Below are 22,384 nucleotides of genomic sequence, written 5' to 3'. Positions count from 1 at the left end.
AAACACCTCCAAGGAGAAGGTTTACAGAGGGTGAACTTTGATTCAATTCAAAGACAAGCCATGCAAGTGAGGTTTTACATGAAGTTGTCACACAAATCAAATAATGACAGTTTCTGGGAATGGGACTTGGGAAAGATTCCAGCTTCATCTGATCTGTCCGTTTTCTACTGGGCTGCTGGTTTTCACTGCATTTGCAGGCTGTTGATTTTCAAGTATACCACTCAGTTGGAGAGATGAGCATGAGAATAGAGGAAGATAAAATGCCACAGTGTTCATTGTCCTTACTGACATTCAGCCATTTTTCTTAATAAATGCTCACAGATCTTTTTGCAAGACGATTATTTTCAGAGTTCTGTAAAAGTTTAATAATTTGTGCCAGTGTTCTCATTGCTTTTATAGAAGAGAGGACTTTTGGAGGTCCTTACTCTTCCATTCCTGCTGAAACTGCTCAGGATTTAGAAGTTTAACCTGAGAGCTGTGGGAAATGATGTGAGCCCTTCAGCTTTACACAAGGAAATAACTTAAGCAGATTTGATTCACAAGTCAAGGCGGGTGTGATGCCTTACAGATGAAGTATCTTACTCTGGAAGAATTTAAGTGCTTTTTTTCCCCAAAGCCACAATGCTTATTTTAACACGATAGAATAAGAACCTGGTCTCCTGATATCCTATCTAGTGTTCTTTTTCTGCTGTACTACTGCTTATAGAGTTGGTTAGTTGAACCCCAGTGATGCTAAGAAATAAATAAACAAGGATAGGATGCTAGTCAAGACAGTGTTCATATATATGAAAGTACAAAGCACTGGTACATGATATTGTTTCATAAATGTCAGTTAGGTGTGAATATTAAAGTTCTGGTTGAAATAGTTAATGCTTTGATTCCCAAAGGGCAGAAATTAAAAAGCAAAGGAGTGCCTTTCTTACATTTCATACGAAGTAGGTCTTCTCTTCAATTTTTTTTTTAAACCATTAGGCAAATAAGTGAAATATACAGGTAAATTGCAATGTTGAGAGAATGTAATTTTTTTCATAATCCAATAAGTTAATTTATAGCATCTACTCACCTAGTTAATGTGGAGGCTATGGAGTAGAACATTTATCACTTATTGGTTCTCTTGTTATTTATTGTTACTTTATTGTTTCTCCTGTAAGCATTACTGTGCAGTAATTGCACTTTATCAAACACCTTATTTTTCTGGGTTAGCTAGAGTTTCTGGGAGTTTTGGTTTTTTCCAGTTTTATTGAGATGTAATTGATGTGCATCACTGTATAAGTTTAAGGTGTACAGCATAATGGTTTGACATATATATTGTGAAATGATTGCTGCAGTAAGTTCAGTTCGCCTCTATCATCTCACATAATTACAATAAAAAGAGAAAGCAAAAAAACAGATTTTTTTTCCTTGTGATGAGAACTCTTAGGATCGATTAAATCTCCTAACAATTTTCATATATATCATACAGCAGTGTTAAGTATAATCACTTAATATATTGCAGTGTACTTACAGTACCTAGTATTTACAGTTGACCCTTAAACAACACAGATTTGAACTGTGCGGGTCCACTTACATGTGGATTTTTTTTTCAACAAACACACACTACCATAGTTGGTTGAATCTGCGTATGTGGACCTCGGATTTGGAGGGCCAACTATAGTTATACATGGATTTTTCGACTGTGTGGCGGGTCGATGCCCTTAGCCCCAGCATTCTTCAAGGGTCAACTGTATTTATCTTGTAACTGGAAACTTGTACCTTCTGACCACCGTTTTCTGATTGCCCCTCCTTCCATCCCCTGCCTCTGGTAACCACAAATCTGGTCTCTTTTTCTGTGAGTTCAGTTGGGGTTTTTTTGTTTTTGTTTTTAAGATTCCACATATGAGTGAGATCATATAGCATTTGTCTGTCTTGGCCTAAGTTATTTCACTTACCATAATACTCTCAAGTTCCATCCATGTTGTCCCAAATGCCAAGATTTCATTTTTTTTTATTAATGGCTGAATAATACTCCATTGTGTGTATATATACACCACAACTTATTTATCCATACATTCATCAGTGGACACTTAGGTTGTTTCCATGCCTTGGCTATTGTAAATAATGCTGCTATGAACACAGGGGGCACAGATATCTTTTCAAGATAATGTTTTTTCTTTCCTTTGGATATATTCCCAGAAGTGGAATTGCTGGATCACATGGTAGTTCTATTTTTAATTTTTTGAGAATCCTCCATACTGTTTTCCGTAGTGGCTGTATCAGTTTTCAATCTCACCAACAGTACACAAGGGTGAATTGGATAACTTGGTTTCTTGTTCTTGAATTTTATGAGTTCTTTATTTATGTGGGTTATTAACCCCTTATCAGATAGATATGTGGAAATATTTTTCCCATTCCATAGGTTGTTTTTTCATTTTGTTGATGGGTTTCTTTTGCTGTGCAGAAGCTTTTTAATTTGATATATTCCAACTTGTTTATTTTTTATTTTGTAACTTGTGCATTAGGTGTCAAATCCAGAAAATCACTGCCAAGACCCATGTCAAAGGGCTTTTTTCCTGTTTTCTTCTAGGAGTTTCTTGCTTTCAGGTCTTATGTTTAAGTCTTTAATCCATTTCAAGTTAATTTTTGTGAGTGGTGTAAGATAAGGGTCTAGTTTCACTCTTTTACATGTGAATATCCAATTTTTCTAGCACCATTTGTTGAACAGATGGTTTTTTTTTCCATTGAGTATTCTTGGCTTCCTTGTCAAATTTAGTTGACCGTTTATGCTGTGGATTTTTTCTAGGCTCTCAATTCTGTTCTCCTGATCTATTTGTCTGTTTTTATGCCAGTACCATACTGTTTTGTTTACTATGGCTTTATAGCATATTAGCTAGAGTTTTTCTTTTCGAACAGTCATTTTATGAATTCTGCTTTGTACTGCAGCACAAACTGGTGTTTCAGGCAAGGCTGTAGAATCCCGTCATGTTCACTTGAAGTTACATTTATGATGTGAAACTGCTGTAGTATTTTCAACAGCAGTTTTAATTGAAAGTTCAGCATTTACTGAAATTACTGAGTTACATTTTATTTTTCCTTTAGGTTACTTACAACAAGAGAACCTTACTTCTACCTGCCAGGCTTTTATTTTGGAAAGTTCAAATTTAAAAGAATATGCAGAACACTGTACAGATGAAGGTTTTATCCCAGCCTGCTTACTGGTGAGTGATTTGTTCTTTAAGGAAATATTTCATCATTGACCCACATAAGACACTATAAACATGGTCTTAAAAATCAGCCCATTAGCAAAATCAAAATGGGCAGAAATTTTGATAGTTTGTATTCATGCATCGGTGGAAAGACCTAAAGAAGGCCAGCTCTTTTTTTCATACATTTATGTCTAAGCTGGGAAGTGAATTCCAACTTTGAGAGTCAGTTTCAAAATGACACCCTCATTTCTAATTAGTTTCACTACTGCTTGTTTTGGGGCTTACTTGTTTACTGCCTGTTATGGACTAAATATTTATATCCCTCCAAAATTCGTATATTGAAACCCCACCCCTCAGTGTGATGGTATTTAGAGGTAAGGCCTTTGGAAAGTAAATAGGTTTAGATTAGAATATGAAGTTGGGACCCTCATGATGGGATTTAAAAAGTGAAAGACAGAGAAATTTCCACGTGCACACACATCAAGAAGGGGGATGTCTACAAGCCAGGAAATAGGTCCTCACCAGGAACCAAATCATCTGCCAACTTGATCTTGGATTTCCCAGCTTGCAGAACAATGAGAAACAAGCCACCTGGTCTATGGCATTATATAGCAGTCCAATCTTTCCTATATTTGCTTTTCCTATAGTTGCTTACTTCAGACAAATATGAAACATATTTTGATATCTTGTTGTCACCTCTTTTTTAAATATCACTAGACCAGTAGAGCATTGTTTGGTATTTAATGGGTATATGCTAGAACTACATTATTTGAAATGGTATTTTGTCATTTTATTTTATTTTATTTTATTTTGCGGTACACGGGCCTCTCACTGTTGTGGCCTCTCCCGTTGCGGAGCACAGGCTCTGGACGCGCAGGCTTAGCGGCCATGGCTCACGGGCCCAGCCGCTCCATGGCATGTGGGATCTTCCCGGACCAGGGCACGAACCCGTGTCCCATGCGTCGGCAGGCGGACTCTCAACCACTGCGCCGCCAGGGAAGCCCTGTCATTTTATTTTAAACATGGGTCTTTAGATTCATTTCAGCTGTCACAGACAACATGATTATCTACGGAGGAAACCTAAAAAAACATTCAAAACTGCTGGAGTTTAGCAAGGTCACAGGATACAAAGTGTACGAAAGTCCATCATATTTCTTTATACCTACAATGAGCCATTGGAAGTGGAATTTAAAAAAAAATACCATTTATAGTAGCACCCAATAAACAAACAAAAATAAAATAGTTAATATATCTAACAAAATATGCGTAAAATCTGTATGCTAAAATCTACATGAAAGAAATCAAAAGACTTGAATAGAAAGAAAGATACACTGTGTTCATGGAATGAGCAACTCAATATTGTTAAATGTCCATTCTCCAAATTTTGATCTATACATTCATTACAGTCAAAATCCCAACAAGTTTTTTGTTTGTTTTTGTTTTGAAATGGCCATTTACTGACTATGTCTGATCTGCAAGGTACTATTTACATCCTATTGTTGTTCACATAGTTTTTTCAAGAATAAACAGAAACTACATCTAATCCATTCATTTAAGGGGGATGGCTAACGATGTGACACAGAAAGCCCTGTGTCTGCCTAGGGGAAATAGAGTAAGTCCCCTACATAGGAACCTTCAAATTGCAAACTTTCCAAGATGCGAAATGCTACTACCCAGACATCACTGGATCGTTTTTTCAAGAGGATAGATGGAATTGAATCCAGCAAGGAACCAGAACCTGTGCCATCAACGTCAGGCGTGAGTGAAATTGTAGTTTGCCCTCTGTCTCCTATTGCTGATGATCCTTCAGCTCAACCATCTCCCATCTCCTCTCCCTCCTCCAGTCAGTAACTCTTCTTGCCTTTTGACTCAAGCCAGCCCTGTGTGCCAGCTATTGTACTGTACTACTGTACTTTTCAAGGTACTGTACTGTAAGATTAAAAATGTTTTCTTTATTTTTTGTGTTTGTTTTTTATGTATTATTTGTGTGAAAAGTATTATAAACCTATTACAATACAGTACTGTATAGCTGATTGTGTTAGTTGGGTACCTAGGCTAACTTTGTTGGACTTAACGAATGCGCTCTTGGAATGGGACTCATTCATATATAAGGGACTTACTGTATTCAGCTTTCACTATGATACGAATTAGGAAGTGATTTTCCTAATTTACTGAATATCTACCAGGTGCACACTCAGCATCAGCAAATTGATGATAACATTTTACAAGAGTGATCCAGATCCACAACTCTTTTGGCAGCAGGACCTAATCTGAACTGATATTTATAGTTTTAAAAATCCCACTCTCTAACTATTTATCCACTTAGTTGTAGAAATGTTAATTTTAGATTGTGGGATGCTGCCCCAACCCCACAGGAGTTATTACATAATACACAGTTTATGTCCAGGTATAATAGGCATTATCTCAAAATCTGAAAAAAACTAAAATTTAATACACATTTGGGAGTGATGCTGATAATAGGTGGGGCATTGCATTTGTTGGAGCAGGAGTTTATGGAGAATCTCTGTACCTTCCTCTCAATTTTCTTGTGAACATTAAACTGCTTTTAAAAATTAAATAACCCATATGATCCCAACAGTTTCAGGGATTTTGGATCTTCACTGCAAATGATTTGATACTGTTGGGCTCTTCATTTATTTAATGACAATAATTTTAAAGAATGAGGGTATTCAGAGAAAAGTACTCAATAAACTTTTTAATAGACTTTTTTTTTTTTTTTTTTGCGGTACGCGGGCCTCTCTCCACTGTGGCCTCTCCCGTTGCGGAGCACAGGCTCCGGACGCGCAGGCCCAGCGGCCATGGCCCACGGGCCCAGCCGCTCCGCAGCACGTGGGATCCCCCCGGACCGGGGCACGAACCCACGTCCCCCGCATCGGCAGGCGGACTCTCAACCACTGCACCACCAGGGAAACCCGTAATCACATTCTTAACATTAACTTGCAGTCCGGTATCAGATTTGCTTGTGTTGAATTGGTTTATTGACAATAGCTGATTTTTGTTAAAGTAGCACCCACTTAAAATATCATTGATCACTTTATCATTATGAAATGCCTTTCTTTGTTTTTGTTTTAAAGTCTGTTTTATCTGATACAAGTATTGCTACCCCAGCTTTCTTTTCATTTCCATTTGCATGGAATATTTTTCCATCTCTTCATTTTTACTCTTTGTGTGTCTTTAGATTTGAACAACCGAGTCTCTTGTAGACCGTATATAACCTTCATACTAGCTTTATAGTGGGTGATCCACTACCTTTACTATGTATTTGACTCTACCGGTGAGATATTTTTCTTTCATAATTTTCTTATTTCTAGTTTTGGCCTTTTCTTTTCCATTTAAAGAAGTCCCTTTAAACATTACTTATAGGGTCAGTTTAGTGGTGATGAACTCCTTTGGCTTTGTTCATCTGGGAAACTGTATCCTTCACTTCTGAATTATAATCTTGCCAGGTAGAGTATTCTTGGTTGTTCAGTTATTTTTTCCAGCACTTTCAACATGTTGTGCCAGTCGCTTCTGGCATTTGAAGTTTCTGCTGAAAAATCCTCTGATCATCTTATAGGGGTTCTCTTGTATGTGACTAGTTGTTTTTCACTTGCTGCTTTTAAGATTCTCTGTTTCTCTTTAACTTTTGACATTTAAATTATAATGTGTCTTGGTGTGGGTCTCTTTCGGTTCATTTTGTATGGGACTCTATGCTTTCTGTATTTGGATGTCTTTTCCTTTGACAAGTTAGGGAAGTTTTCAGCCATTATTTCTTCAGATAGGTTTTCTATTCTTTTCTCTCTCACTCTTCTCCTTCTGGAATCCCTATTATGGGAAAGTTAGTGTGCATGACGTTGTCCCAGAGATCCCTTAAACTATCCTCATTTTTTTTCAATCTTTTCTGTTTTAATTGGGTGATTTCTGCTACCTTGTCTTCCAGATTGCTGATCCATTCTTTTGCATTCTCTAACCTGTTGATTGTAGTTATTTTCACTTCGGTTATTGTATTCTTCAGTTCTCATTGGTTCTTTTTTGTATTTTCTCTTTGTTGAAGTTCTCACCTGAGTTCATCAATTCTTCTCCCAAGTTCAGTGAGCATCTTTATGACTATTACTTTAAACTCTTTAGCTGGTAAATTGCTAATCTCTGTTTTGTTTAGTTCTTTTTCTGGGGTTTTATCTTATTTTGTTTGTAAGGTATTCTTTTGTCTCTCCATTTTGCCTAGCTCTCTGTATTTGTTTCTATGTATTATCCTGGTCTTGAAAGAGTGGCTTTATGTAGAAGGTGTCCGGTGGGCTCAGTGGTAGAATCCCCCTGTCACCAGAGCCAGGTGCTCCAGGGGTATCCACTGTGTGGGCTGTGTGCAGCTTCCTGTTGCGGTTGGGCCACAGCTGCTGTGGGTGTGCTGGTGGGCAGGGCTGTCCTTCAAACTGGGGGTCTGAGACCTAGCCACTACTGCTGCCAGCTTGCTGATGCACAGTGCTGGCCTCTTGGAGTAGGAGCACAAGTACCACTTAAGTAGTGTTGTGGCAGAATAACCCAAACAGTTCTTAAAAAGGATATGTTCAAGGACTCACACTACTCGACCTTAAGACTTACTAACCAGCAATAGTAATCAGGATTGAGTGGCATTAGGAAATAGGTATAAGATCAGTGGAACAAAATAGAGAGTCCAAATGTGATTTTTTTGACAAAAACACAAAGGCAATTCACTAGAGAAAGGATAATCTTAACAACAAGTGGTGATAGAACAATTAGACATCCAGATTTTTTTAAAAAAAAGAAAAAGAAAAACCTTTACACATACCTCATACAAAAATTAACCAACAGTGGATAATAGATCAAAATGTAGAACATAGAACTATAGGAGTTTCAGAAGAAAACATAGGAGAAACTGTGCAATCTTGGTTTTGGTAATGAATTTTTAGACATGAAGCCAAAAGCGCTGACTGAAAAATGGAAACTTGATAAATTCAACGTTATAAAAATTTTAAATTTTTGCTCTATAAGAGACAGTATTAAAAGAATGACAGGCCATAAGCTAGGAGAAAGTATTTGCAGCTCTGAAAAAAGGATTGTGCCCAGAATATATAGGAAACTTTTTTTTTTTAACTGAATTTTTTCTTTAGTGGGCAAGAGATCTGAAGACCCTTCCCCAAAGAAAATACAGGAATGGCAATAAGCATGTGAAAAAAATACTCCACATTATTAGTCATTAGGAAAATGAAAATTAATACCCCAGTCAGATACTGATACATACATATTAGAATGACTACTATAAAAAACAATTTTTAAAGTTTGTCAGATTCTTGGTGGCAAAGATGCAGAGCAACAAAAACTCTTATTCATTGCTGATGACAATGCAAAATCATACAGCCGCTTTGCAAAACAGATTAGCAGTTGTTTATGAAGTTAAACAACTGGGCCGCACGTGACCCAGCATTCATACAACCAGATATTTACCCAAGTAAATTGAAAAACTTATATTCACACAAAAACTTACATGCTGATGTTTATCTGTGGTGGACAAAAACTGAAAATAACCAAGATGTCTTTCAGCAAGTGAATGAATAAACAAACTGGTACATTCCTACTAGTAAGCAGTAAAAATCAGCACTATTGATTCATATAATAACATGAATAGATCTTAAATTCTTCTGAATTCTTCTAAATTAGCAACTTTAACAAGTAAATTAATATAGATAATGGGAGCCAGGTTTCTCACTCTGTGAGAGAGAAAGTACAAATAAGCATAAAAATAAGACCTGTAGCATTAAATTATATAGTCAGAGATATCAGTTATGAAGTTTATTTTAATATATGTATAGTTATATACAGAAATACAGATTTTTTTTTTTTTTTTTTTTTTTTGCGGTACACAGGCCTCTCACTGTTGTGGCCTCTCCCATTGCAGAGCACAGGCTCCGGACGCGCAGGCTCAGCAGCCATGGCCCACGGGCCTAGCCGCTCCATGGCATGTGGGATCTTCCCGGACCGGGGCATGAACCCGTGTCCCCTGCATCGGCAGGCAGACTCTCAACCACTGCGCCACCAGGGAAGCCCCAGATTTTTTGTATATGTGGATTAGCATATCTGTGTGTGTAGCTCTGTGTGCTGTGGGGGCCTAGCTGCAGTAATACCCTAGTAACTACAAGCAAATCTACCACCCAGATTCTTACTTCTCATGGTTCTGGAGGTTGGAAAGACTAAGATCAAGTGCCCCTGTTTCCGATCCTGGTGAAGGCTGTCTTCCTGGCTTATAAACAACCACCTTCTTGATGTGACCTCACATGAATTTATGTGGACATAATTCATTATATAGCATTCATTCAGCAATTGTTTTTTTAGCTACTAAAAATAAAGCAAGGTATAATGATCCAGTTAGTATTAGGTGTATCCCTTAACTTCTCAGACTTTAAATAACACAGAAGCCACTGTACCACAAGCAACTCTATGTCACTAAAATGGACAACCTAGAAGAAAGGGATGAATTCTTAGAAAGGTACAATCTCCCAAGACTAAACTAGGAGGAAATAGAAAATATGAGCAGACCAATCACAAGTAGTGAAATTGAAACTGACTAAAAAACTCCCAGCAAACAAAAGTCCAGGACAAGATGGCTTCACGGGTGAATTCTGTCAAACATTTAGAGAAGAGTTACCTATCCTGAAACTATTCCAAAAAATTGCAGAGGAGGGAACATTCCCAAACTCATTCTGTGAGGCCACTATCACCCCGATACGAAAACCAGACAAAGATACCACAAGAAAAAGAAAATTACAGGCCAGTGTCACTGATGAACATAAACGCAAAAATTCTCAACAAAATACTAGCAAACTAAATCCAACAATACAGTAAAAGGAATCACACACCATGATCAAGTGAGATTTATCCCAGGGATGCAAGGATTTTTCAGTATACACAAATCAATTAGTGTGATATACCACATCAAAAAATTAAAGAATAAAAACCATGTGATCATCTCAATAGATGCAGAAACAGCTTTTAACAAAATTCAACACCAATTTATGATAAAAACTCTCCAGAAAGTGGGAATAGAGGGAACCTACTTCAACATAATAAAGGCAGTATCTGACAAAACTACAGCTAACATCATACTCAGAGATGAAAAGCTGAAAGCATTTCCTCTCAGATCAGGAACAAAAACAAGGATGTCCACTCTTGCCACTTTTATTCAACATAGTTTTGGAAGCCCTACCCACAGCAGTCAGAGAAGAAAAAGAAATAAAAGGAATCCAAATTGGAAAAGAAGAAATAAAACTCACTGTTTGCAGATGATGACACTATACGTAGAAAATCCTAAAGATGCTACCAGAAAACTAAACTCATCAATGAATTCAGTAAAGTTGCAGGATACAAAATTAGTACATAGAAATCTCTTGCATTCCTGTACACTAACAACAAAAGATCAGAAAGAGAAATTAAAGAAACAATCCCATTTACCATTGCATCAAAAAGAATAAAATACCTAAGAATAAACCTACCTAAGGAGGCAAAAGACCTGTACTCCAAAATCTATAAGATGCTGATGAAAGTAAATCAAAGATGACATGAACAGATGGAAAGATATACCATGTTCTTGGATTGGAAGAATGAGTATTGTCAAAATGACTATACTACCCAAGGCCATCTACAAGTTCAATTCGATCCCTATCAAATTACCAATGGCATTTTTCACAGAACTGGAAAAAAAAAATGTTTTAATTTGTATGAAGACACAGAAGACCCCAAATAGCCAAAGCAATCTTGAGAAAGAAAAACGGAGCTGGAGGAATCAGGCTCCCTGGCTTTAAACTATATTACAAAGCTAGAGTCATCAAAACAGTATGGTACTGGCACAAATACAGAAATGTGGAACAGGATAGAAAGCCCAGAAATAAACCCACACACTTATGGTCTATTAATTTATGACAGAGGAGGCAAGATTATACAATGGAGGAAAGACAGTCTCTTCAATAAGTGGTGCTGGGAAAACTGGACAGCTACATGTAAAAGAGTGAAATTAGAACACTCTCTAATACCATACCAAAAAATAAACTCAAAATGGATTAAAGACCTAAATGTAAGGCGGGATACTATAAAACTCCTAGAGGAAAACATAGGCAGAACACTCTTTGATATAAATTGCAACAATGTTATTTTGTATCCATCTCCTAGAGTTATGGAAGTAAAAATAGTAATAGACAAATGGGACCTAATTAAACCCAAAAGCTTTTTCACAGCAAAGAAAACCATAAAGAAAATGAAAAGACAATCCACAGAATGGGAGAAAATATTTGCAAATGATGCAACCAACAAGGGATTAATCTCCAAAATTTACAAACAGCTCATGCAGCTCAATATCAAAAGAACAAACCATGCAATCAAAAAATGGGCAGAAGCCCTAAATAGACATTTCTCCAAAGAAGACATACAGATTGATAAGAGGCACATGAAAAGATGCTCAGCATCGCTGATTATTAGAGAAATGCAAATCAAAACTACAATGAGATATCACTTCACACCAGTCAGAATGGCCATCGTCAGAAAGTCTACAAACAAATGCTGGAGAGAGTGTGAAAAAGGAACCCTCCTACGCTGTTGGTGGGAAGGTAAATTTGTACAGCCACTATGGAGAACAGTATGGAGGTTCCTTAAAAAACTAAAAACAGAGCTACCATATGATCCAGCAATCCCACTCCTGGATATGTATATGGAGAAAAACGTGGAAGGATACATGCACCCCAATGTTCATTTCAGTGCTTTTTACAATAGGCAAGGCATGGAAGCAACCTAAATGTCCATCAGCAGATGAATGGATAAAGAAGATGTGGTACATGTATACTATGGAATATTAGCCATTAAAGCAAATGAAATAATGCCATTTGCAGCAGCGTGGATGGACCTGGAGATTATCATACTAAGTGAAGTCAGACGGAGAAAGACAAATATATCACTTATATGCGGAATCTTTTAAAAAATGATATAAATGAACTTTTTTACAATACAGAAACACACTTAGAGAACAAACTTACGGTTACCAGGGTGGGGAGGGGGGGAGGAGGGAAACTAACACAACATTGTTAATCAACTATACTCTATTATAAAATTTTAAAAAAATTTTTTTAATGACACAGAAGAATAAAATAGGGATCTGCTATGAAAGTTCAGGAGGGGAAAGGGAAGTAATCACCTATGTGTTAGACATTGTCTTAGATATGTTACATTTATCATCAATCTTCACCACAAAAGATTGTATTAATTAAGAAGTCATATGTCTTAAGTCATTAGGAAGTCATTTTTATATATGAAAGTAAGCCTTAGAAAATCTGGGTGATTTTTCACACATTCAGTAAATGTTGAACTTAAAACCAGAACTGTCTGCTCTAAAAATCCTTGGCTTTTCCCTGTTCTATTATATGACCTCAAACTTGAGGTAATAAAAGCCTGCCCTTTAATTACTGATAGGAATGGGGGCAGTGGGGAATGACTTTATGAGATGGTAGAAGTGAAAATAGCAAGGTACTGATCCTTGGGAACGATATCTCTTACACTCAATTTTTTTTACTTTGTTCTTTGGCAGGTTCCACATGGCATTCAGGATAGAAAGGGCAGACTAGGAGTGGGTCCTCATTTGTGTGACTGGATCCCTACCTCCCAACTGAAAACTGCATTCCTGCCATTGTACTATCTTAGCTAAAGAAACAGTCACAGTATCTTATTCAGACAAGGTTCTTTACCCTTAAAAGATTTGATTCACCCCCTGACAAGCGACTGTTTCCATTTTGATGACCTGCTCTTCACCATTTCTTTATCATCTACTCTGTAATCCAGATCTTTTATTAATTTTTATGGTGAAATATTTTGTAGTGGGAAATTATTGGTAGTATTATTTGGTTTTGGTAATGCTTGATCTTTTTCTTTTCAGTCTTTATTTGGAAAAAATTTGACAACAATTTTGAATGAATATGTAGCTATGAAAGCAAAAGGTAAGAATTCAGGTTCAGGGATTTTTTTGTTAGTTTTATACAGCATTTAGCTAATATTTTTAATTAGAAATAATTTTTAAAGGATATTAATACTTCTTAAAAGCCATAAGAAAACTTGTGTCAACTATGATGAGATAAAATTTACTGTGAAATATCTAATTAAATAGTTCATTTTTATTGAGTGATAAGTATAAAATAAAACTTTCCTAAATTCGTGTCTTAAGGAGAAAGTTAGATTTATTCTCTCATATTGGTTATTTCTGTAGTTTACAACATGTTAAGAAAAGACTCAGCAGTAAAGAATTAGTGTAAATGATAACATTTTTTTTAAAAAGCTTAACATTTATTGAGTACTGTCTATTGCAGCATTGTGCTATGTGCTTTCATAGGTTTTATCTCAGTCCTTAAAATAATCCAGTGAGAGTTGTCGATTGTTTAGACCTGTTCTTAAGTATCAGAAAATTGAGGATTAGAGAAGCCAGATAACTTCCAAGATCACAAAACTAGAAACTGTAGAGAGTGATAAGCCTTCAAGTTCAGGGCCTGAAGATTTTCTTTTCCCAAACTATTTTCACTATCTTACAGAAATGTTTAATGTGTCAATGACCTCAGAAACAATATGTTATTGCAATACAAAGGTTTATATTCCCACTTTTATGTTGGGTAGCTTTCTCTGGTTTGAGCTTTTATAAGTATATAGTAAAGAATTTAAATACCTTATGAATTTCCTATCATTGTGGCTTTAGAACACATCCTGAAAAAGACTAATTAGTCCTGAGGAATTTTACCTGTAATTCTAAGTAGAGTAGTTGCTGAGCAGTCATGGTGATTTGTACATGAAAACATTGGATGTAGAAAACTAATTTCCACACTCCACGGGGGTTTGTATAATTTTATAAATTTAATTTATAAATAAAATTATTTTAATTTACTTTCAAATGTCACATGATAAATAGAAGAAAGATTTAAAATAGTTTGTCTTTTTTATTTCAAAGAAAATATGAAATTATTGATCTAAAAAACCTGCATAGTTTTCACAAGTTTCCTCTTCCATCGTATTGTATCTGATTCTCAATGGCTTGAGCAAAGAAAGCAGCCTCGTTGTAGCTTTGCAGGTCTTTTACAAGATAGGCTTATTTCTCAGTTCCCAACAAAACGTCAACAGCTGAGAGATAAGTTTTCCTTATTGATTTTCTGTGTCTGTTCAAATTAAATGATGAATTTTCTCCAAATGTATTTATTATGAAATGTTTCCTCTTATGATTTAGAAACATCAAATGATGTCCCAGCAATTTTGTCATCTCTGTGGAAGAAGTTAGACCATACACTTTCTCAGATCAGGTAATAAAAAGCTTATACAATAAGCTTATCAGAATGTGCATAATGATTTTGGAATGCAAGCGCGTGTAAGAATCACTTCACATATAAATCTTATGACCTACATTGTGCATTTATATAACACTGATCTAATTTTGAAATTATAGGTTATTGATATTTCTTTGTCTTTGATTGAAATAATTTGAAATTAAGTTGTGTATTTTAATAAAATGTTTAAAAATGAGGAAATTAATGGCACTCCCGGGTTCCCATAACAATTTAGAGGCAGATCTCTGGCTGAATACAAATCTAGTCCCAGTCTTGGTGAATGCAAATCTCCTAACGTGGGCCCCATGTGACTTCCCTTATACAGTTGTATCTTCATTACACATGCAGAAAATTGATATGTGGAATCCATGCCTCCTTTGTTCTTCCCTTATAAAGAAACAAACTTGAACAGTAATACTTCTGAATCTTCTGCTTTTAGAATTATCACATGGGACTAATCTGCCTTCTACATATGTCAGGGCCTTGGAATGCCAGTTTCACCATCCTTAGAATAGGTATCAATTTTAGAATGTATCTTATTTAACTAGAGTCTAGTATGAAAACCATAGTTTCTTACCCTTCTCCGACAGCTACAAGTGAATACCCCACTTAAGGAGGGGCCTTGTTTCTTTCCTCAGTTTAAACTGCTAGAATGGCTCCAAATGCTGTCTGTGTAACTCTGTACCACATCTTATTTGGTAGTCTTACTTTTTTTTTTTTTTTTTTTTTGGCTGCGTTGGGTCTTTGTTGCTTTGCGGCGAGCAGGGGCTACTCTTTGTTGCGGTGCATGGGCTTCTCACTGAGGTGGCTTCTCTTTTTTTTTTTAACATCTTTATTGGAGTATAATTGCTTTACAATGGGGTGTTAGTTTCTGCTTTATAACAAGTGAATCAGCTATACATATATCCCCATATCTCCTCCCTCTTGCGTCTCCCTCCCACCCTCCCTATCCCACCCCTCTAGGTGGTCACAAAGCACCGACCTGATCTCCCTGTGCTATGCGGCTGCTTCCCACTAGCTATCTGTTTTACATTTGGTAGTGTATACATGTCCATGCCACTCTCTCACTTCGTCCTAGCTTTACCCTCCCCCTCCCTGTGTCCTCAAGTCCATTCTCTACGTCTGCGTCTTTATTCCTGTCCTGCCTCTAGGTTCTTCAGAACCTTCTTTTTGGTTTTTTTTTTAGATCCCATATATATGTGTTAGCATACGGTATTTGTTTTTCTCTTTCTGACTTACTTCACTCTGTATGACAGACTCTAGGTCCATCCAGAGGTGGCTTCTCTTGTTGCGGAGCACCAGCTCTAGGAGCATGGGCTTCTGTAGTTGCAGCACGCCAGCTCAGTAGTTGCAGTGTGTGGGCTCTAGGGCTTGTGGGCTTCATTGTGGCGCACGGGCTTAGTTGCTCCATGGCATGTGGGATCTTCCCGGACCAAGGGTCTAACCTGTGTCCCCTGCATTGGCAGGCAGATTCCTAACCACTGTGCCTCCAGGGAAGGCCCAGTAGTCTTTACTCTTATTCCCCTTTCCTGACCCTCATCTTTCCTCGCCTTGCAAACATCCTCAAAGACATTCATAGTTTAATTAACACCTATGATTATTTATAAGTTACTGCAATATTTTATTGACAAGGTATTACATAAAAGAAGAAGGTTCTTAGCCAGGTGTTCTCCAAGATTGGTTCATGCAGGGGACACGGGTTCGTGCCCCGGTCCGGGAAGATACCACATGCCGCGGAGCGGCTCGGCTGGTGAGCCATAGCCGCTGAGCCTGCACGTCCGGAGCCTGTGCTCCGCAACGGGAGAGGCCACAGCAGTGAGAGGCCCGCGTACCGCAAAAAAAAAAAAAACAACTGCTTATTCAGGACTTCCCCGGTGGTCCAGTAGTTAAGACTTTGCCTTCCAATGCAGGGGACGTCGGTTCCATCCCTGGCCGGGGAACTAAGGTCCCTCATGCCATGGGGTGTGGCAAAAAAAAAAAAAAAAGTGCTTATTCGATTTGGTAAGTTTCGTGGCTCTTGTTGGTAGAGATTTATTTGACAGATTTTTGAGGACAATGGCACGGTGTCTTACTGTTTACAAAATATCAATACATGGGTAACTTCAGTTCATAGTAAAAGGAGAATCAGCTTGTATTGTGAATTTTCTTATCTGTTTGCTTTGTTCCTTCTTTAGAGCTTCCATGAAGTAATGTCATAGTCATAAATTTGATGAAAGCAGGATCTCCTTTGAAATCAACTTGGATTCTGAAGTATTTATGTATGGAGTTATATGTAAAATCAGAATTTCTCTGGGAAGGCATCTCTATAGTTATAAAAGATAATTGATAATTGTAAAATATTATATATAGCTTTCTTAAATATATTGAGTTCCTAAATTCAAGTCAAATTGTACTCATAGTGGGATGTCAAGGCTCTCTAATGCTTATTACACTGGATAGAAACTTGGTTATTAAAATTATGTATGTGTGTATGTTTATATGCCATTGTTTTTCTCCTAAAGCAAATAAGATTTGGTTACCTAGAAAAAATGCTTATCTTTTTTGTCTGAGAGAGATTTCTTGCCTTTTGACTCATAATTTACTTAAAGTCTGACTGTAACTAAATCAGAATGTATTCGGCAACAGAAGTTTTTTAATGTCAAACTACTTTTGTTTATTAGGAGCATGCAAAGTTCCCCAGGCTTTGCTGCCAGTCAGAGAGGTTGGTATTCAACTTTGAACTATAAATAATGTTCAGAATTACTTTAAACTCAAACTTACTGTCAGATGAACATTTTAGTTAACAATACATGTATGCTAAGTTTATATTTTGTTTAAACTACTGCTTTTCTAAGTACTGTTACCATATTAGGAAATAATATTTTCATTTATTGTAAAAATATGCATTTTAAATATTCCTTATTTTTCTCATTGACTCTCATGTATTCACATCTTTTAATTCTCATTCCATAAGTCTGTTTCCTAATTTGTGGAGATGTTATCAGTGTGAATTATTACAGAAGAAATGTATTCTTGGATTTTTAAAGTTTGAATGTACTCAATTTTAGTTTGTTTCTTTTGAAATTATCATGTAAACTTAGTTGATATTTTTAAGGGCTGTTTTTCAGTCCGTAGATCCACCATGTTAAACATGTAGTAGAACACATATCATGTAAACTTCTTAAAATTCTTAAAATACTCTGACATTGAGTTAATTTTTTTAAATGCTCATGTGTTTCAGCCCGAACAAGAAGTGGAATTGCGGAAATCAAACGGCAGAGAAGGCTTGCATCTCAAGCAGCTCCTGTCAGTTCAGAGTTGCTGACTTTACCGTATCTTTCAGGGCAATTTACTAATTCTCCTTTGACAGCTACACAAGTTATTCGGCCAACTGGCCAGATTTCAACTCCTTTGAGGTCAAATTTTGTAGTGGTCAGCCATTCACAGTCACAAGACACTATGACCCGTAAGTTTACATTCTGCACTCTTAAATTTTGTTTTTAATCAAACTGTATAAATGAGATGATGTGCTAATGTCTTTATATTCATGGTATAAAATTATAGCAAAAAGTAGATAAGAGGCTAGAAGTAGAATAGACATTAGGTAAATCTGCCATTAAATATGCGTATTATTAAATCTATGAAACATTTTAATCTAGGATTCTTCTTATGTCTGTTCTAACTGAAGTCCAACCTTGAACTCTGTTCTAGTTCTCAATTCTCTTCATTAATAGAAAAGACCCTGTTATTTGATTTTAAAAGGAATGTGCATTATATTTCACCACCTTCTTATCTTTGTTCATGGTAGTCTGTCCTGCTGGAATGAGGAATGTTTTTCCAGCTCTACCTGTTGAAAATCCTGTATATTCCTGGCTGAATCTTAGAGCTAGGGATAAACTTAGGATCATCTGATACTTCTTGCTTCTTATAAACTTGAAATTATTATAAACACATGATATTAAGGGGCAAAAGTCTAGTTAATAACAGAGTTGGGGTTAGAACTGAGGTGCCACCTCTCAGTTCTTAGACCAATCTCTTTTCTCTTCTGCACAGGTAAAATGTATTGACATCCACTATGTTCTCCCTTATTTCCATCTTTTCTCCATCCTCTTTAACACCTCTGGGTAAAAACACTTACCCAGTACACTTAGTTTATACTTCTTATAATTATTCTGTTCTGCCATGATATTTTTTGTTGAGACTATTCTGTATACTGTACTTTGTATTTTATCATAAAACCTTAAGTCACAGAGACTATGTTTTATATATCTTAATATCTTCTACCGTGCCTTGCACAGAGTAGGCACTCAGTGTATACTAACTGAATTTAATATAAAATAATAATCACTTTGTAGTGCTATTTATTTCATTAATGCAAGTATAGAAAACTATTCAGTTTCCTTGACTTACTGCTTTGTTCTCTTGAAATACAGCTGGAGAGGCTTTAAATATCATTCCTGGTCCTCAGGAAAGGAAAACTCATGCCAGTTTAATGTCTCCTGGTAGACGCAAAAGGTAAATGCCTTTTAGAAGGACAAGTTTCCAATAACCTTCCAAAAAAAAAATTACACCAGGATATTTACATTGTGAATAAGGTAACAAGATTGCATTAAGTACTTGAGACTATTTACTATTATATCCATTTCAAAACACTTTTTTTTTCCCACAGTCTATCCTCCCTGAAAACAGGTTGTGTTTTATAATCACTGACCTATTCACTGTTTCATTAGAAATATTTTTTTTCTATAGTGGTATATAGAAAGGTATATCTTAAAATTGATGTTAACTCAAATTTTTTGAAATAAGCATTCTTTTAAACAAATATAAATAATATCTGCATGTTTTAAGGTCTACAAACACACATTTAAAGTTCTAAATCGATGGTTAAAAACTCTTCTCAGGGACATTCTCTGAGAAAAGTTTCTTTCTGTCCTATTTAGCCCATGTGTCTTCGTTTGAAGGATATTTCATAAAAGAGAGATAATAGTTTAAAATGTTTTTTCTGTTTTCTCAAAGGCCATGCCATGGGTATTTTTGTTGGAATTTTTACTGTTGATTGTCTCTCATTCAAGTCTGACCTCATCCTCCTTTATGGCAAGGTTTCTCACTTAACCACCTAAAACAATAGAACTACTATAATAGTATCTAACATTTATAAGAACCTTGACCTTTTTATAAAGTCTTTACATATACTTTATTGAATTCTTTCATAAACCCAATAATGCAGTTGGTTTTATCCCATTATAGAGTGGGTCAGAGGGTACCTTGCTACAGACCATATAGCTAATAAGTAATAAAGCTAAGCCTCAAATTCATTTCTTAATTCAAGTCTATTAATGCTTTTCAACTCAACTGCCCTTTGTTCCTACCACAAATAGAGAAAATATCTTTTCCACCATGATCTTAAGATTAGTCTTTACATGTAATTATCATTGAGTTGGTTATTCATACTAGTTAAAAGACAGGCTTTTAAAATGTGTTTCAGTGAATCTCAAAGGAAAAGTATCACTTTGTCTGGACCTCATTCAACAATACGGAATTTCCAGGATCCAAATACATTTGCAGTAGAAAAAGTAAGTGACCTTCCCAAACTTTGCAACTTAAGATATTCCTGAGTTTATAACTATTGATACATACACAAATATATATATATATATGTATGTATGTATGTATATTTAGATTATGTGTGTGTTTGTGTGTGTGTGTAAAATACAGTATTTCTGTAAGACTTCAGTAGAGGGAGTTCCCTGGCGGTCCAGTGGTTAGGACTCCGTGCTTCCACTGTAGGGGTTCAATCACTAGTTGGGGAACTAAGATCTTGCAAGCCGTGCAGCATGGCCAGAAAAAATACTGCGGTAGAATTGCCTTGGGATAGACTGTAGTGAAATTTAACAGTAGCAGATAGTCCAGTCAGAATAGATAACGTGTGCAAATACACCAGGTAAGAAACAGAAGTGTGTTTACGAAACTGTAAATACATCATTGTTGCTGGATTATGCAATATAATAGGGCATTTTTCCTAGAATAGAGACAGGTTATTAAAAATCTTGTGTGAAAAGCTAAAGAGTTTGGAACTGTATTTTGTAGTCAGTGAAGAAAGAGTTGGTGAAGGATCTGTGAAAACCCTTGTAAGTGGTTAATGTATACTAGTCAGGTGTTAATATCGAAGGAGCCACCATAACTTTTTGAGTTTCCACCTAGATTTATTAAAACTATCCAGCTTCCATTGATTCTTTTTAAATAAATAACATAATACTCTATCCTATGCTTTTGCTAATATTCACTTTGTTTTCCAGCAAATGGTTATTGAAAATGCTCGAGAAAAAATATTAAGCAACAAATCTCTTCAAGAAAAACTTGCAGAAAACATTAATAAATTTTTGACTAGGTAAGCTGTTTGTGTTTAAAATATCTGATTGTTTTTGCCTAATTGAGAACTATGCTAAAAATTTTCCTTTCTGTATTAACAGTGACAACAATATTGCTCAAGTACCTAAGCAAACAGATAGCAACCCTAGTGAACCAGAGACTTCAATTGATGAACTCCTGGGACTTCAGGTATGGGTAAGGGTGTGTGTGTGTTTGTGTGTGTGTAGTACATATATTCATAGTTAAAACTGATGATATTCTTGTTTCATTTCAAAACCATTACTAACAGATATATAAAATGATTTAAAATAATAATTAAAATATAAATTTCCTTCATTATCCAAATGTAATCTGTTCCTGAAAATGTGTTAGTGAATTTTCAAGGTCAAAATTGCGGTTTTACGTAAGGTAGATAGCTAGTGGGAAGTAGTCGCATAGCACAGGGATATCAGCTCAGTGCTTTGTGACCGCCTGGAGGGGTGGGATAGACAGGGTGGGAGGGAGGGAGACGCAAGAGGGAAGAGATATGGGAACATATGTATATGTATAACTGATTCACTTTGTTATAAAGCAGAAACTAACACACCATTGTAAAGCAATTATACCCCAATAAAGATGTTAAAAAAAATTGCGGTTTTATTCCAATTTTATTGAAAAATAATTGATATCTCTCACTGTATAAGTTTAAGGCATACAATATGATGATTTGATTTACATATATTCAAATTGTGTTATTTAGATGGTAAATGTAATAAGACATTCCTAACCATCTAATAACTAACCAGCTCTTCCGTATATCAATAAAACACTTTTCCTGTATCCATGCAACAATGTCATGTATTTCTTAGTATTTAATAATTAAAAATTCATTAGTGGCTATATTTTTGTGCAGTAAGCAGTACTGTACAGTGTATACAAAATAAATTACATTTCTTCTGCACCTGCTACAAACTGTATAAAAATATAAAGAAACAATGAAATAATATGTTAAAGATACGTGATGAATCCAAGTAATATTGAACAAAATAAAATGAACAAGATACTTTAAAAAAAGAAAGGATACTAACTAAATGAATAATTGTCTGTGAGATTTATTGCTAAGAGAAGGAAGATAGGGGCTATAGTCACTTGCTATTCAGTGAGAGTGAAGATGAAAGAGGGTGAGCTGGTAAAAGAAGAATTTAACAATATGAGTTTTAAGATTTGTCCAGGTGCAAATACCTTTTTGAAGAACAGCTGAGATTTTGGCTATTGCATAGCCTTTTGCTTGGACTCTCAGATAATACATTCAGTTTTGTTGCTGTGCCACAAAATGAATTCATTATAATGAATTTATGGTAGTAGTTTTCTTTCAGATGATGAATTCTGGGTGAAACCACTGAGGTTTTTTTTCTTTTTGTCAGTTCCTTCAGAATACTATAAAAAAAATTTTTTTGGATACATTTTCCCAAAGTGAAATTCAGTAAATTTAAGAAAACATGACAAGCTTTTGAAAGCAAC

General features: G+C 35.9%; 1 protein-coding gene across 2 annotated transcripts in view; it reads left to right on the top strand.

Moving 5' to 3' along the window:
• The window catches only part of NPAT (nuclear protein, coactivator of histone transcription), a 53,496-nt gene that overhangs the window by 12,768 nt on the left and 18,344 nt on the right, over positions 1 to 22,384 (top strand). The window contains exons 2-10 of one of the 2 annotated variants that reach the window (XM_030836278.3): positions 3,076 to 3,194; positions 13,111 to 13,171; positions 14,440 to 14,512; positions 17,197 to 17,237; positions 17,757 to 17,981; positions 18,949 to 19,030; positions 20,001 to 20,088; positions 20,812 to 20,903; positions 20,986 to 21,073. In XM_030836278.3, the coding sequence (XP_030692138.1) occupies positions 3,076 to 3,194; positions 13,111 to 13,171; positions 14,440 to 14,512; positions 17,197 to 17,237; positions 17,757 to 17,981; positions 18,949 to 19,030; positions 20,001 to 20,088; positions 20,812 to 20,903; positions 20,986 to 21,073 (869 nt within the window). Of the gene's footprint in view, positions 1 to 3,075; positions 3,195 to 13,110; positions 13,172 to 14,439; positions 14,513 to 16,710; positions 17,238 to 17,756; positions 17,982 to 18,948; positions 19,031 to 20,000; positions 20,089 to 20,811; positions 20,904 to 20,985; positions 21,074 to 22,384 lie in introns of those variants that run through there. The other variant, XM_060304006.2, reaches the window with a different exon arrangement.

Source organism: Globicephala melas, chromosome 8 (genome assembly GCF_963455315.2).
Source record: "Globicephala melas chromosome 8, mGloMel1.2, whole genome shotgun sequence".
In the NCBI taxonomy this organism is placed as follows: domain Eukaryota; kingdom Metazoa; phylum Chordata; class Mammalia; order Artiodactyla; family Delphinidae; genus Globicephala; species Globicephala melas.
This window is presented reverse-complemented; position numbering and strand designations above follow the sequence as displayed.